The sequence below is a fragment of the Crinia signifera genome, chromosome 1 (assembly GCF_055691185.1).
Source record: "Crinia signifera chromosome 1, ASM5569118v1, whole genome shotgun sequence".
Classification (NCBI taxonomy): Eukaryota; Metazoa; Chordata; class Amphibia; order Anura; family Myobatrachidae; genus Crinia; species Crinia signifera.
This window is the reverse complement of record NC_139217.1, coordinates 260,464,504-260,482,194: the sequence shown is the minus strand read 5'-3', so window position 1 is coordinate 260,482,194 and position 17,691 is coordinate 260,464,504. Positions and strand designations below refer to the sequence as shown.

Sequence of the window (17,691 nt, the reverse complement as noted above, 5' to 3'; positions counted from 1 at the left end):
ATAAACAATGCATTTAAGCCTGCACTCATAAATACATTAACTAAATCTCCAGTGTTTATCAATATTAGTTAGTGTGTGTGTGTGTGTGTGTGTGTGTGTGTGTGTGTGTGTGTGTGTGTGTGTGTGTGTGTGTGTGTGTGTGTGTGTGTGTGTGTGTAATAATAACACACACATATTAGATAGTTAGATAGATTACAGCTTACAGACAAGCAGTGGCACTCGACAGGAGTTTTCAATGGTGTCAAAACAATGGTTTATTGATCCAACATTTAGGGGCTCCAAACTGCCCCTTTTTCAAGGTGTACAGTTTGGAGCCCCAAAACGTTGGATCAATAAACCACTGTTTTGACACCATTGAAAACTCCTGTCGAGTGCCACTGCTTGTCTGTAAGCTGTACCCTGCAATTAACCCCGGAGGGCACCCAGGTAGCTGCGTCCAGTGAGGAAGAGTGCCAGGCTGAACGGCATCATTATATATATATGCCTGGGGTGTCGCTGTCAGCTGTGGTGTTTCTAGCACAGATCTGGATTGCATATCAGTGCTGATATACAGATCACACTGTGCTAGACGCACTACAGCAGACAGGCAGGGAAGAGGAACTGCATGGGTTTTCAAAGGTGGCGGGTGCTAGAATGAACACACATACAGCAGTCCAGGATGAAGGTGCTCTGTACACCGAAACGGTATCGTTGACTTTTATGCTGTTTGTCCCCACTTATACAAGGGGAATTGTTTGATGGATACTTCTGGCTGATGTTGCATTAAAAAGCCACAAGAAACTAACTTGGTGTTGCTGGCCCACTTGCTTTGTGACTTTGCTGTTTACGGCTTTGCTACATAGAAATATATATATATATATATATATATATATATATATATATATATATATATATATATATATATATATATATATATATATATATATATATATACATATATACACATACATACACACACATATACATACATACATACACACACACACACACACACACAATTATTAAAACCTGCATTGCAGAAAATAATATAGTAGATTATCAACAAATGGTATCTTTATGCAAATAAAGCCCTGCAAAATGTCCATACTGGTACTTGGCACTAACTAAAGAAAAGAGCTTGTATGCTCCAAATATTGCTATACTCGCTTGAAAAGGAATCTAAAAAAAATTGCTTATAACTGTCTTAACAGAGCATCAAATAGCATGAAGCATGCTATAAAAATAAGCCTGTCAGAACAGATGAAAATAATTTCTGAATGTTCATCGATTACATTTGTATTTTTGTAAGAAAATAAAATCAAAATGAATGTAAAGACAACAGGTGGCATCTGTCACCTGCAAATCTAAAAAAAAACTAGAACTGGGATCCATAAATACATTTTGCACAGTTAAAATCACAAATAACCAACTCAAACCACCAGACAAATATTAGGACAGTATGAAACTGGAAATAACTAGGCAGCTTCTCCAACATATATTCCTTAGCAAAGTGCCAGGGTCTTTGCCTTGTAAGCAGCAACTCCACATGTGTGGCCACATTACATAGAGTCAAAACATGGTCTCTCTCTTCTAATATACTCTTTATACTGTAGCACAATTATATTTAAATTATGATCAAACATAGATCACTGATGTAGCAGGAAAGATTTAAAAAAAACCTGCATTTTGCATACCATCTTACAGAGAAATGTATAAAAGGTACTCTTTACCTAGCACGGCGCCCGCGATTACAATCGCGGGCGTCGGGGGTAAAAAATCGCGGGCATCGCGGGTAAATCAAAAACGGGTGCGACGCGATGCCCGCGATTTTCCCATAGGGATCAATGTTAAAAGTCAGATTGGTCGCGATTTTAGCGTTAATTGGCTCAATGCCCGCGATTTTTACATAGGAATCAATGTTAAATGGGCCACAGAGCCCTAATAGTCCCCCTGAAGTGTGAAATGGCCCCCACAATTTTTAACGCCACCCCACGATCAATGTGAACCCGAAGCGTGGCGAGCGCAGCGAGCCCGCGAGGGGCGGCGGTACGCGTCCTCCGACCTTTTCATACCCCCACTATCCACGTCGGCGTGGAGTTGAGAATAGAATAGTGTGGCGAGCGCAGCGAGCCCGAAGCGTGGCGAGCGCAGCGAGCCCCGCGAGGGGACGCGGATACCTTCACAGTTATACGCGTCCCCTCACGGGCTTCACAGGTGTCCGTGGCGACGCGGACACCTGTGAAGCCCGCGAGGGGACGCGTTTACCTGTGAAGGTATCCGCGTCCCCTCGCGGGGCTCGCTGCGCTCGCCACGCTTCGGGCTCGGTGGCTCGCCACACTATTCTATTCTCAACTCCACGCCGACATGGATAGTGGGGGTATGAAAAGGTCGGAGGACGCGTACCGCCGCCCCTCGCGGGCTCGCTGCGCTCGCCACGCTTCGGGTTCACGTTGATCGTGGGGTGGCGTCAAAAATTGTGGGGGCCATTTCACACTTCAGGGGGACTATTAGGGCTCTGTGGCCCATTTAACATTGATTCCTATGTAAAAATCGCGACCAATCTGATTTTTAACATTGGTCCCTATGGGAAATCGCGGCCATCGCATCGCACCCGTTTTTTAGTGCATGCGATGGTCGCGATGGTCGCCGTGCTAGGTAAAGAGTACCGTATAAAAATATAATGAGAGATAGAGATAGAGATAGTCTTTATTTATGCTGAGTGCCGCCGAATATCTGCTTGTGTGTGGAGGGTCAGACGGATGCCTCTTACTACGGATGGCAACAGCAGCAGTTGCACATGTTATAGTGAGTGCCTTTCTACAAATATATATCTATATCCTCAGAAGGATGGATTTGTATATGCAAAGCGGACAGAGAATCATATTAGAATTCTTACCTTTCTCGCACAAATTCTGCCAATTCCTTGATAGACAGCTGACCATGTTTCATATTGTGGTATAACACAGCAAACCCAGAGTTTTTATCACCCTACAAATAAAATTAATAATTCACAGTATGCCATGTTTGATTCAAATAAAAAAAGAAAAGTCACACACAACCACCAACAAGAGCAAATGGGACTTGGCAAATAGTACATAAACTATCACTAGTCTGCCAGGTAACACAAGTATCACATTATTATACAGGTCAAAAAAAAAAAAAAGTGTACAATGGAATTTAAACCTGAATCACTGAACAACACAGAAGACAAAACATTCTGATAGAGACAGTACTGTATGCTGTATGTAGAGACCAAAAGAAAACACAAGCAAAGTTGAACCACCCCCCGAAACATGGAAAGCAGAACTGAAAACTGAGAAGTATCACATAACGAAAAGAGTAAAAAAAAAAAAAATCTGTAATAGCCTGTACTGTACATCCATCTCACAGTCCGCCAGTCTTCATATAGAGAAAGTGGACAAAAATCCCTGAGCATAGAACTTATAAGCAGGACCAAACCACAGATGTGCACACATGCATGGGACACCTGCAGAGTCACAATATGGAAGGATGTCAGATGACAGAGTTGGCCTCTGGCAGGGACAATACCAGTCTGTGTGTAGCTCTGTAGCACAGAATGGGCCTGTGTGCCAGGCTGAGGGCCTTGTTGCCAAGGGAAACCAGTTGTTCATGGCTACTAGAGCTTCTCTATGCACGTCAACAAGGACATAGCAAACACCCACATTACCCCAAAATAACCCCTTTTAACAAAGCCAGCAATTACTAACATTACAGCACAAATAAAATATTCACAATATTTATATATATATATATATATATATATATATATATATATATATATATATATATATATATATATATATATATATATATATATATATATATATATATATATATATATATATATATATATATATATATATATATTAGGTTTTTTTTATTCTTGTTTGGGACCACATACAGGCAGTAATTCCCACCAGCAGCTTTTACAATTTAATTCTAACAACTTTTGACTAGATTTGATTCTGCTAAGTGAAGGAGACTTATCCACTTCAATATAATGGTTTACAACCTATGTACAAATTATATATTAATGTACAAAAATCTGCAGGAAGTCCAAATACTGCAAAACACTGTTACACAAAATAAAAGCGATAATTCTGTATAGGGTCTGTAACGTGAATTTCTCTTCACCTACTCTGAACAGGTGAAAAGTTGGAGACAATCCCTATTTTTTAATAAATAAGGTGGAACTTGGTTTAGAACCCATTTACCACCCCCCCTCAATGACTATTTGGCTATAAAAAAAACAACAATAAGAAGATGGGGCGAAAAGGTTCAAAGTGATGGAAATAGGGGTACAAGGTATAGAACAGGTATATGGGGGGTGCTTTATGAGTTGTACAAGTGCATTTAGGTTTGCAGGTGTGAGCAATCAGTTGTTTTTGAAAGTGCCTTTAACCCTTTCCCGACGGGGCGTTTTTTGTTAACTTTTTTTTTTTTTTTCCTCGCGTTCAAATAAGCGTAACTTTTTAAATTTTCCGGCTATATAGACACATGAGGGCTTTTTTTTTGCGGGACAAGTTGTACTTTTTAATGGTACCATTTACTATACCGTATAATATTCTGGGGAATCAGGAAATAATTCAATGTGGGGTAAAAAGGAAAAAAAACGCAATTCCACAATTTTGCGCTGGTTACGGTTTTTTTGGAGTTCATAGTTCGTTTAAAATGATGGGTTATCTTTATTCTATGGGTCGTTACGATTCCGGTGATACCAAACTTATATAGTTTTCGTTACGTTTTACCACTAAAAAAAAAAATAGAAAATTTTACGGTTTTTCTAATTTGCGGCGCGTTGCCATGTTCTGCGGCTTATAACTTTTTTATTTTTCCACCTACGGACCTGGGTGAGGGCTCATTTTTTGCGGGCTGAAGTGTACTTTTTAATTAATACCATTATGGGATATGTGCGACTTTCTGATCTCTTTTATTTACATTTTTTTGGGTAGGCGATGCGACCAAAAAACGTAGTTTTGGCGTTGGGAATTTTTTTCCGTTTACGCCTTTAACCGTGCGGGATAACTAATGTTATATTTTAATAGATCGGACTTTTAGGAACGCGGCGATACCAAATATGTTTATTTTTTTATTTTTTATTTGTGAAATGGGGAAAGGGGGGTGATTTGAACTTTTAATATATTTTTTTTTTTAACTTTTACTACAAGGCCCCCTAGTGTACTTGACCACTAGGGGGCGCGATCGCCTGTACTAGGTTCAGCCATATGGCTGAACATAGTGATTTTCAGCACTTCCTATTACATCCTGCCTCAGGCAGGATGTAATAGGAATGCTGACATGGCCAGCACAGGGGTCTACATTAGACCCCTGGCTGCCATGGCAACCGATCGGCACCCTCCGATCTCGCCGCGGGGGGCCCCGATCGGCGCCGGAGGGGGGCGCCCCCCCCTCCGATCAGCTATTTAAGCACTGCGGGCGCTTTGCCCGCGGTGCTTAAAGGGTTAAATGGCCATGATCGGCGAACTCGCCGCTCGTGGCCGTGAGAGCAGGTACCTGGCTGTAATATACAGCTATTACCTGCTCTCTTTCAAGCCAGCTCACTCCGTGAGCTGGCTTGATTCCCCCGCAACCGACATATGACGTAAATGTACGTCATATGTCGGGAAGGGGTTAATTGACCCGAATTTATACATATACCCATATTCATGTACCACACATTTTAGAGCATTTACTTTACACAAAAAAAGCGTAAAAAAAAATAAAAAAATCTTTTTTCAGCGTGTAACCCTTTGAGTGCCAACGTTGCTGTGAGATCCTCAAAATATCCTCTAGAAATGCCAGCGTTGCTCACAACGACTGTTCTTTTAGTATAAATAAATACAAACACATACAATGAGGTTTTTCTAAATGAAAAGAGAGTCACTTTTAAACAAACTGCATCCTTGAAAAAGTACCGGACATCACGAAATGCGTTGGAGCAGAGGAAGAAGACTCCCGCCACCAGCAGCAGCCGCAAATCGAGACTTCACGCCGAGACGCTGCCCCCCTCCGCACACAGAGGAATCAGCAGCTAAAGAGAACATCAAAGCTGCGGAGCTGCACCACAGGCCTCCAGAAGGCGCTCTCCATACACAGACATAAAGACCGGAAGCTGCATCTAAAGGTAACATCACAGCCGCTGAGCTGCGCAGCATTTTAACTGGGGACTCCACCACTCTAAAGAAGTGTAAACATTGGTTTTAATTAATTTTACTGGTGTATACTCTTATAAATAATTATTGTCTACAGCGCTCCTTACACCAATCACAATTTACTATTATACTGGAGCTGCTATACAGCCAAGTCTATAAATTGAAGTTTAGTTCAATATTGTCCCCCCAAAAAACAGGTACTTTGAGAGATGCTGGCATTTTCAGTGGATATTTTGAGGAGGTCTCACAGCAACGTGGCACACAAAGGGTACAGCAGCTATTGAATGCATCTCAATTTTTTTTATTATATCCTCTAATATACCTTTATACTGATATCCAATGCTACTTTGTCGTTTTTGAGGTTATAGGCTGATTTACCCATTTTCACTGGTTAACACATCACAAGTCACTTTTTTTTTAGCAATTTTCTCATAGGATAGGTCGAAAATCGGGAGTGTGCATACCCGCAATAAGCATTTTTCACCCCCCCCGGTTGATAGGAGCGGTAATGCGATCCGCAATCACAGCTAATAGGATACCCCCAGTGTCATAATTAGGTCGCTAAGAGAGAAACATCTACAGAACACAAAGTTGAGGCATAAACAAAGGGGTGGGGGGGTGAGAATACGGCAAAAATGCAACTAGCAGTGTAATCATTTAGAAACTCCCATGCTCCTATGTATCCCATCCAGACAAAATGAAAATGTTTTCCCCTGTGAAAGCAAGCATATGTGACTATAGCTGTACTGCCAATTTGTTATTTTGGTACTTGTTTCCTAGCACGGCCACAGTCGCGGGCATCGGGTGTAATTTTTAGTGGTCTGCGACGCCCCCGATTTTCCCATTGAAATGCATTGAAAAAAGTCAAAATCGCGTCGGTCGCGTCGCATGCGGCTAAAAAAGGCTTAAATGGTCCAGACGCGATGCCCCCGATTTCCCATAGGAAACAATGTTAAATGCCTCAATTTCACCAAATCATCATAGGGAACAATGGTAAATGGGCCAGAAACCCCCAAAAACACCCCTGAACAGTGAAATGTCCCCCCAAAAGTAGTTTACGCCACCCCACGATCAACGCGAACCCGAAGCGTGGCGAGCGCAGCGAGCCTGCGAGGGGCGGCGGTACGCGTCCTCCGACCTTTTCATACCCCCACTATCCACGTCGGCGTGGAGTTGAGAATAGAATAGTGTGGCGAGCGCAGCGAGCCATCGAGCCCGAAGCGTGGCGAGCGCAGCGAGCCCCGCGAGGGGACGCGGATACCTTCACAGGTAAACGCATCCCTTCGCGGGCTTCACAGGTATCCGCGTGCGCTCGCCACGCTTCGGGCTCGCCACACTATTCTATTCTCAACTCCACGCCGACGTGGATAGTGGGGGTATGAAAAGGTCGGAGGACGCGTACCGCTGCGCTCGCCACGCTTCGGGTTCGCGTTGATCGTGGGGTGGCATTTCACTGTTCAGGGGTGTTTTGGGGGGTTTCTGGCCCATTTACCATTGTTCCCTATGATGATTTGGGTAAATTGAGCCATTTAACATTGTTTCCTATGGGAAATCGGGGGCATCGCGGGTAAATTGAGGCATTTAACATTGTTCCCTATGGGAAATCGCGGGCATCGCGTCGGTACCATCGCACCCGATTTTTTAGTGCATGCGATGGCCCCGATTTTTACTCACGATGCCCATGATCATGATCGTTGTGGCCGTGCTAGGAAACAAGTACCGTTATTTTTAATACATTTTAATAAAGTGAGACTATATAGGCCATATTCAATGCTATTTTGCGAGCTGTGACAGCGGGCAGTGCTGATTGCTCACCATCACACAACTGACCCCCCCTACACACGCCACTTCCACCTCGCTGGGTTTTTACAGAGAGGTGGAAACAGCTTGTGCGGCCACCAAAATAGCGAGGCTTGCAACTAAATGCAGTGGGCTCCCTGCATTAGCCATGGGTGTATTCCCCTGGAGCGCTGAATAGGATGAGCAGCCGACGCAGGGGTTTAATGGCGAGGGTGACTTGTTTTCAACGATCCTTGCTGGTTAACCCCTTCGCTGTCCGCAATGAATATGGCCCTAGATTTACAAATTCTTCTATCCTGGTGTCATTATTTTATATCCTATTCATAAGCACATTTATTACAACTAAACTTTTTTTTAAATCGAATAGTAACTATACAAATATATTGCCTTTCAAATGTTGGGGGTAAAAATAGTGCAGCACGACTGCCAAGGAGTACCCAGGTCGAAAAGGAGTGAGAACACCTGCTGCAGATGGATACGGTAACATGCCAGAGCCATGACCATTTTTTATATATTTTTTTTAAAAACAAGCTAAAGAACGGCCGGGAAGTGAAGAGCTGCCGGCTGCAGCTCGCCTCTTACCGGCGGCAGCTCATGGCCACGCCCCCTACTCGCTCCCCGGGAGGTGGGACATTGAATCCCGTCTGCATGTTCTCAGTCGAGCTGACCGAGAACGGGACTGGGTCACGGCGTTCGAGCAAGCTTGACCCCCACATTGAATACCTACCATAATGTCTTCTCCTACTAGTTACATGCCAATGTCTAAATAAATCCACAGCTTACATAGTCTCACAGGCAAAGCTAAAGCTGCTATCACTAGCATTCTATAATATACTGTAGGCCTCTAATGTAGGTTTTAAACTTCAATAGCTTGTCCATAAAAAGAACACCAGGTGGAACAAGTGGTTACTATACAATAAAAAAGGGTTAACCATTCAGCATAATGATGAACTATGGTCATGGGTGTAGGAGGGTTCTGGAATTAGGTTCTGTGCATGGCTATCATTAAGTTCCGGAGACATCTGGATACACAGGAAGTAGGAAATCAAATTAACAGAGGTCTGGCACGTTATGTAAAAGAATGGGTGACATTCAATGCCACCGATACAAAAGAACAAAAACTGCAATAGTATCCTGGTCTAGTATAACTATTAGAGAAAACATACACGTATACACAGTATTAACTATTAAGATTCATGTAATACAATAAATTCCACTAGTACTATTATGTTTGCACGTGCATTGTATATTTAATTAAGCTGTCCATACTGTATATTTGGGGGATGTGCTTAGTTGAACAATTTAAATTATTGTCGATGAAGGTAGATTCATGGGGTTTGGGAAAAAAGCCCTACACCCAAGTATTCCCAGTATTATATATTAATGATATGGTTTACTAAAATGTTTGTAGTACAAAGAAACAGCTTGCTGCCTCCACCCTCGCCCCACTCACCCCCACTAGTTTCAGTACTTGACAAGAGATTACCACAGCATCTGAGGGAGGTGTACAAATAACAGACACACATCTCTGAGTAAGCAAGTGGGAAAGAATACATAAATACACATAAAAGCTGCAGCATTTAAAAATACTCCAAGCACAAAAAGGCACACACGCTGTATGTAGCAAAACCTTGAAGAGGCGGTTTAAAATATATATATATACATACATACATACATACATACATACATACACACACACACAGACATTATTTTAGTTGATTAACCCATTAAGTGCCAACACCTGTGGGCGATGTGCAAAATATCCCCTAACAAATGCCAGAGTCACTCACATTTGTTATATAAAGTTACATTTAAAAAAAAAAAACCTTGTGTTAAAAAATATATTTTCTAGATAGGGTAAACATTACAGGTCATTATGAAGGATAAAACCAATTGTGAGGCAAATTTCACACCTATTTTGACAAATTCACTTGGCACTCAAAAAGTTAAGGGTTATAACTACTAGCATCACCATTAGAACAACAATAACACAAATGAAAGGAGGGTGCAAAGTTTTTTTAAGTAAATGCAGGTAAAATAAAATAGAAATATGGAACGCAGTCAGGAAAATAGAACAGTCACATACTAAAATCAATTCATACCCAAAAATGGTCCCCAAAAGAAGACATGTTGAATGCTGGAGATTGAGGTAAGCTAGTGGCCTCCACAGTCAGCACAGGTTAATCAGCAGCCTCTGAGCTGAAAGGACATCAGAATGAGTAGTGACAACAGAAGAACTGTATGTGTATTCATATACAAGAGAAAGGAGGGGGAGACAGGAAGAGAAGAATGAAAAGGAGATCATTTTGGTGGATGCAGAGTAGATATTAAGGAGACAGGGCAGATAGTAAATGAGAGGGAGGACATTAAAGAAGTAAAAGCATACAAGGCAAGTGAGAGACAAAGAATCGCTTTGTATGGATCAGAGGAACAGTCTGTGCATACATCTGTAGAAATACCAGAGTAGGCAACACCGGCATGTTAAAATTTAGGCTTTGGTGACAGTATGTAGACAAAATGTAAAAATCACAAAAAATGAGTCTCTCATAGCTCCAGTGAAAATTATTAATCCTTGCTACAAATATGATACCCACAAGGGGTACGCAATAAAGTAAAACATTAATGATGGGAAGTTTTGAATGGCACAGGTATTACATTGGTGATTAAAGGTGTTTTGCACATGATTCAGACCTGATCGGATTGCCGCCATCCTGCCACAGTGAAATCCTGCCCCGTGTTAAGCTGGGTACACATCTATACAATCCTTGTTCTCTTGCGACCGTTCAACCGACCATAGACGCGACCGACCGTCCAGAAACACCAGCCGATACGCGCGTACACACCTGTACAATTTTACTTGCGACGTCCGATGTACTCCCGTCCAAAAAGTCGAAAGAAAAAGATTGTACCACTGTACACACTCTCTCGATTGTCATTGCATGATGGTTAACACCCCTGTTGCACAGGTACTTGTAGTGCCACGTAAAAAGATGTAGTCAACAGGCAGGGTGACTAGAGACAGACATACGGAAAATAGCCGGGGTGCGCATCTAGATGTAGTCAGCCGGCAGGGTGACTAGAGACAGATATACGGAAAATAGCTGGGGTGCGCGTCTAGATGTAGACAGCGGGTGTTTACATCTAGACGCGCACCTCGGCTATTTGCCGTATGCGTGTCTCTAGTCACCCTGCCGTGTCTCTAGTCACCCTGCCAACTGTCTACATCTAGGACGGCCAGATACACCGCTCTTCAGAGCGGTTTGCCAGACTTAACGTTTTACATGGCACTACAGTACCTGTGCAGCAGGGGTGTTAACCATCATGCAATGACAATCGAGAGAGTGACTACATGCTGTGCTGTAGGAAAGATCATGCAGCTATGGAACGCCAACATGGGCGTTCCAGCTTTGGCAGTATAGTCGCAAGAACGGCCAGCATATCGATCGAACGTGCGTACACACTCCACTTTTGTTCCGATATGGGCCCGTCCTGTCAGATGAAAATTAAACAGCACTGAACCTTCGACCGACCGAGTATTGACAGACAAGACCTTTTTTTGGCCACACCTATACAATTGAATGGCCATCCGATCCAGAACAGAAGAACAGCCCGACAATTGTATATATGTGTACCCAGCTTTAGCCTGCAAAAATATTGCAACCCCTGCAAATAGCTACAATACATTCACAATCACTCACCTTCTAATGATTTTTCCTGTGTGTGCTGTCTGTGCGTAGCCCAAGACCTACACCGCGACTACGATAAAACACACCATTTGGCATAGGAGCCAACATCAGAGGCCCTCCCAGTAACTAGAAAATTTACATCCCCTTGTCTAAAGAAAAAAAAAAATTCTGCCACCCACCCTTCCAGACATTTATTATATATTTTCTTTTACCTAAATGCTCGTTGCCAGGGGTTACATGCTCATTGCGCCCTTTAGCAAATATGTCTCCTCCACGTTGGTAGACATTTTTGCAGGGACATTGTCAGCAGATTCCATATGGACGACCTGATCCATTAGAATCTGCAGAGACCATACGTCCCCATAACACCGGCTCCCCCAAGCCACTGCTTGGGCTGCAGTACCATGGTTATGCCACTGGGCTCTCCATGAAAACATCTGACCATGCCTGCATTTTCTCTGACACTCCCATCAAACAGCCAGGTGACCCCACAAAGCTTGTCAGCTGGCAATCCGCTTGCTTATGGCCAGTGATAAATAAAGATGGTGGATTTTTTCACAGAAAGCGCCTGCTCACTATGATGCGTGCACAGTAATTTGATACTCTGACATCCTGAAAAATTGCAGCCATCAAAACAGGTCTGAATAGGGCCCATAGTGACCAATTTTTTCTTTAAATAACATTTTGTTTTGCACCAGTTAGCAGAAATAGCCTTAGTGCTATGAGCTCATAGAAGAAAATCTTTGATCGACAGCATTTAAGCATTCCATTTGTGTGCCACCTACCTGCCTTATTACGCATATATCCTGTAACCCCGATTGAGCAAAAGGCAGCAATATGTGCATTTCTTAAAATGGACAAAACCATGTGCACCTTAAGAAGGTCGACAGTCATTAGGTCGACACACTGCAAGGTCAACAGGGGTCTAGGTCACCATGGTTCAAGGTCGACAGCTCATTAGGTCGACACAAGCATTAGGTCAACATGGTCTATGTCGACATGTGGTTGTGCATGTTTTTTTTTTTTACCCAAATGTCGACACAAAATCGACAGACACAGGAGTAAGTGCACCGCGTCCCCTCACATGGGTTGATGCGTTCGCCATGCTTCGGGCACGGTGCCTCGCTGCGCTCAACACACTTCTTTATTGTCCCACCATGTCCTAGTGGATGGTAGGGCATGAAATACCGCCTGTTGGCACATGTCGGCTCAAAAAAACCCTGAAAAACCCATGTAGATCTTTTGAATGTCGACCTTCCCAATGTCGACCTAATGCTTGTGTCAACCTTAATGCCGACCTAACGACCGTATACCGATTAGTGAGATGATTTTGGATGGAAAGGAATTATTAGAACTAAGCAATCAGTCAGAATTCTACACTGTAAACATAAAGCCCCATTCACACTACAGGCCAGATGCACTAAGCTTCAAAAAGAGATAAAATGGAGAGTGATAAAGAGCCAGCCAATAAGCTCCTTACAGCCATGCATTAACGAGAACCATGCCACAGCTGCAGCATGGCCCTCATTAACATGGTCCTCCCTTGCCTGAACATGCAGGATGACGGTGGGGTCATTAACGATGTGCAGGAATGCACAGGGTGGCAGCTCCAGCATTGTTATGATATGCTCCCTCATCTGTACATTCACAGATGATGAAGGGGTTTGTTAACTGGGCAACATAATGAATGATATGGCTCAGAAGGGCATAGTGATGGCCCATTCACACAGGGGGCCAATATTTTTGCTTTGTGCACTTCTGTGCTGGGTGCTTGCGTCCACGGCAGACGAAACGCAACGATTCCTTGCAAATGGGGGGGGGGGGGGGAGGATTTATGTGTGTTCCCATTAGAACACTGGGCGTTCTCATGCTAATGGGCCGATGACGCAGGTGTGGTGGGTGGGCAGTTGACATCACCGGACGTCAGTTTCCCACCCTCTTCCCTCCAAATGTGCCCGTAGATCTAAAGTTGCTCTGAGTAACCTTAAGCAGCCCATACACGCTGCTTTGTGGGCGTGCTTTCCGTGCTGTACTAGCACGGATCAAATCGCATTGCATGTGCACACGTTGTGCGATGCGATTTGATGAGAACTAGGTACAAAAAGTATGTGCAAGCACATACTTTTTGTACTGTGCGATGAGGTGCGCGGGAGCGCGCACCTCAAAGCACACATAGGGTCAGCTCTCATAGCAGCGTGTATGGGCTGCTTAAGATCTGCGTGCATGTTCCACATCATTCGATGGTAGGTGACTCAAATGATGCAAGTGTTACCCTGAAGGCTGCGAATGGATGTTTATGTAAAACATCCATTCTCAACCAGTGCAAATGTACGCAAATTGCGAATGGTGGACCGGCGTACCACCATTTGCAAAGCGGGATCTGGTTCACTTGCAAGGGTGCAAATTCACATTCGAGCGAATGAAACAGATTAAGGTCCAGCATGTATTAGGCTTTAGCACTCCCGTGTCACTTGGTCAGCACATCTTTTTTCCTTGAAAAGGTCTTAAGGCCTCCATACATTATGCAATTCACCTGTAATTTTGGGCTTTTTTCCAGCGATTATGGTGATCAAATGCAGGAAAAGAGCGCAAATTGCAGGTGAATTACAGCAAATCTGATGCAATGCGTGATCCCATGAGCATCGCACCTAAACTTTGCTGATGAAAATTAGATGTAGCATGCCTCCATTATGTGTGTAACATTACAGGGATTCCCGGGAAACTGTAACAACGCATGGTATATGGTCATTAGGTCGACATGCATTTGTTTAACCACTGAAGGTCAACAGGCCTTAGATCAACACACTCAAAAGGTCAACATACTTTTTTTTTTTTAAGCCGACAGGCGGTATTTCATGCCCTACCATCCACTAGGCATGGAGGGAAAATAGAATAATGTGCCTGAAGCATGGCAAGCACAGCGAGCCATATGAAGGTACACGGTGCACCGATAAGGTGTCCATGTCGACTGTTACAACATTCAAAACTCCATGTCAACCTTTTGATTGTCGACCTTCCCAATGTTGACCTAACAAGCCTGTCAACATTTTGAGTGTCAACCATCAGTGGTCGACCAAATGATCCACACCCCATTTCATTGCGTATGCAGATACAGCTGCAGTCGCACACAGAATATGGGCATGCAGCATTTCATTGTAATCAGCAAAGTTTGCTAGTGTGGGTCTTTTTCGATAGGCATTAGTAAACGCTCTTATGACTAGAAGGGACGTTTATAACCTGACTGCAGCAGTGATGAGGGAGGACGCATCTGTACATACACTATGATACACTTTAGGCCCATGCAAACAGATGCAAGGTAATCAGCAGAGAGCAGGATGTGGTTTAGGGGACATACTGTAACACATGAAAGACTACCCATAATTAGCATATTGAAATATTACAGAGAATTGAAACTGCATCTATATAGAATGCAAGAGAAAGATGGTTGAGGGGCATGTAAAAAAAATATAACTAAAGTATGGTGCAAGAGGAAAGTGCAGGGGAAATGCTAATCTGGAACTTGGATATGGGAGAGTGGTGCAGTCAAACTTAAAACAAACCCTTTCAAAATTCAGTAGGAAAAGTAAACCGCAAAAGAAGTACATTTAATGAGTGTGATACTGGAAGAGAAGCATTTTAAAATATTGTTCGCATCAGATGTGGAGGAAATATCTTTCACTCTACTTCCAGTTGGAAGTTCAAAGCAACGGGCTTATTAGCAACTACTCACATTGTGCTCGTGTCTACGTTGCTCCTTCGTCAACATCCTCCACTGAGATGAGTCTAAGGATGCTCGCTGCAAGAAGACACCGTAGGGTTAGGTTTCACTCCCTGAACACTGCCATGTGAAACCGTTGTTACGGGCATATAGGAGTGGTAACAACTTTTAGGTTTGATAAAGCACCATTATATCATCAAATATATTTAATGCCATGTACTTGAACAGTTTTGTTTTTACATGTGTAACTGAGGTTATCTGTTGTCATACAGGCTTCATAAGGCAGCAACCACAGCCAACTGAAACATACAGTACTGGGTGGTGCCCTATTCAAATAACAAGCACAAAAGCACCCCAAGTCTTATATCTTGTGCTGTTACAGTAACTGGCACCAACAAAATATTGAAATATATTAACAAAGAAAAAAATATTCAATAGTAGGGGGGGAAAAGAACATTTAGAATGGTTTCAAGTGTTTTAGTAAAATATATCCAAAGTGTAATAATCATTCTGTAAAACAGGGTACAAATGTTGTCATCACTCGCTTTTCTCGCCATGTCTGGAAGTGGTAACACACCCTGCATCAGATGGCTGTTTCTGTTAAACTTCAATGTGTAGAGTGCGGATTTAACCCATGGTCAGCAAGTTTTCTTCAGTCAACAATTCACAATTTAGTGCTTTTTGCATCATCTACCTAGCAATAGGTCTATTCTCACCAAATTCCTTTCAGCCACACCATTCATGGGGCAATACAGATGGTGTAATGGTTAGCATTACTGCCTCACAGCACTGAGGTCATGGGTTCAATTCTTACCATGGCTCTAACTGTGCGGAGTTGGTATATTCTCCCCATACTTGCGTGGGTTTCCTCCGGGCACTCAGATTTGGCTCCAAACAAAATTAACCCTAGAATGTCTGTGTATGCGATTACATGTAGTTGGAAGCTCCACTGGGGCAGGGACTAATGTGAATGTTCAAATATTCTCTGTAAAGCGTTGCCGAATATGTGTGCGCTATATAAGAAACTGTTAATAAATGTTACATTATGCACTCCTGTTCCTAGGTGACACCTCTAACCTATATATAGTTCTGTTCCAGAAGAATCCTAGCACACAGTCAGCAACCAAAAGTGTTGGAAAAAATAAAGCAGACATCTTTTATTACTCACCTGAAGAGACTGTGCAGACAAATATGGGGATATGGAACCTTCTCCTCTGTGCTTGTAGTGTGGCTTTTGAGGGGGAGGTTGGCATGAACGCTGCCTACACTCTGCTGATTGCTGTGCGAGTAAGTCACATGGCTAAGTGAACATTATTAGATAACATACCAGATACATCTGACGGGTGAAAGTTAATACAGCATCATGAAGCCTATCTGTAACATGCAAACACATAACAATGCATGGTGTAATATAAGCTTTGCCCTGTACAGACACACAATACATGCAGCACTGACACAGGGCACATATGCTACTATCTGACAGATCCCCCACAAAACAGAATGGTTTCTTCTCAACAACACACTGCATTCCTGCACTAGCAAATAAAGACTAGTTGATGTCTTGATATCCCACCAAGCAACACGCTCTGTGCCTCCGCTACACCACAATACCGTGTCCTCCCCAAATACCTCTCACCCATGTTCAGCCACAAAGCAATACCCACGTCACCTGGCTGCAACCGCAGGCCTCTCGACTCCTGTGCCCCCTTCAGGTGCCGCATCGCCTCCCCCTCCTCTCAGCCTGGGTATCCGGCTATCCGCCACCCGAGCCGCTATTCCCGGACACCTCTCACATTTGTCTCCTGTCTCCGCTGGCCACGCCCCTCCTTACCCCCGTCACCAATAACCCAGAGTCCTGATACTGGCATCGCGCAGATAAGAAAAACCACGCCCACTTCACGGTTGATTGGACACTACTCTTGTCTATCTTGCTACAGGTCTGTGAGAGGGCGTAAAACGATGCTTTTGCGTCTGTTTTATTCCAGCAGACGTGACCCCTATGAGTATGAAAGCCTTGGCAGTAGCTGTACGAAGCAGTGATATGGGAGACGTAAGCCAGTGGAGAAGTTGCTCATGGCAACCAATCAGCTGCTCTTTATCATTTTATATTACGCAAATTATAGATGATAAGCCTCATACACAGCTGCTGATGGGGGGCAGGTATTGGCAGGTGCACAGACGCTTGCTGATGCCGGCTCCGTGGTGAACGACAGTGAAAGCCCTTTCTGAGCGATATTGCCTAGTGTGTACAGGGCTTTACTCTGTAGAGTTAGCGCAACTACAATATGTGCGCCCCCCTGCCACTAAAATTTGTGCGCCCCCCTCACCGCTGCAT

General features: G+C 43.5%; 1 protein-coding gene across 7 annotated transcripts in view; it reads right to left on the bottom strand.

The window, feature by feature from the left end:
- Positions 1-17,289, bottom strand: part of FCHO1 (FCH and mu domain containing endocytic adaptor 1) — a 130,344-nt gene extending 113,055 nt beyond the window's left edge. The window contains exons 1-5 of one of the 7 annotated variants that reach the window (XM_083181680.1): positions 17,026-17,289; positions 16,525-16,635; positions 15,369-15,434; positions 10,055-10,151; positions 2,876-2,967 (exon numbers count right to left, since the gene is read on the bottom strand). In XM_083181680.1, the coding sequence (XP_083037806.1) occupies positions 2,876-2,967; positions 10,055-10,081 (119 nt within the window). In that variant the 5' untranslated portion in view covers positions 10,082-10,151; positions 15,369-15,434; positions 16,525-16,635; positions 17,026-17,289. Of the gene's footprint in view, positions 1-2,875; positions 2,968-3,356; positions 3,376-10,054; positions 10,152-15,368; positions 15,435-16,524; positions 16,657-17,020 lie in introns of those variants that run through there. The other 6 variants (XM_083181652.1, XM_083181661.1, XM_083181643.1 and 3 more) reach the window with 6 other exon arrangements.
- Positions 17,290-17,691: the final 402 nt, after the last annotated feature.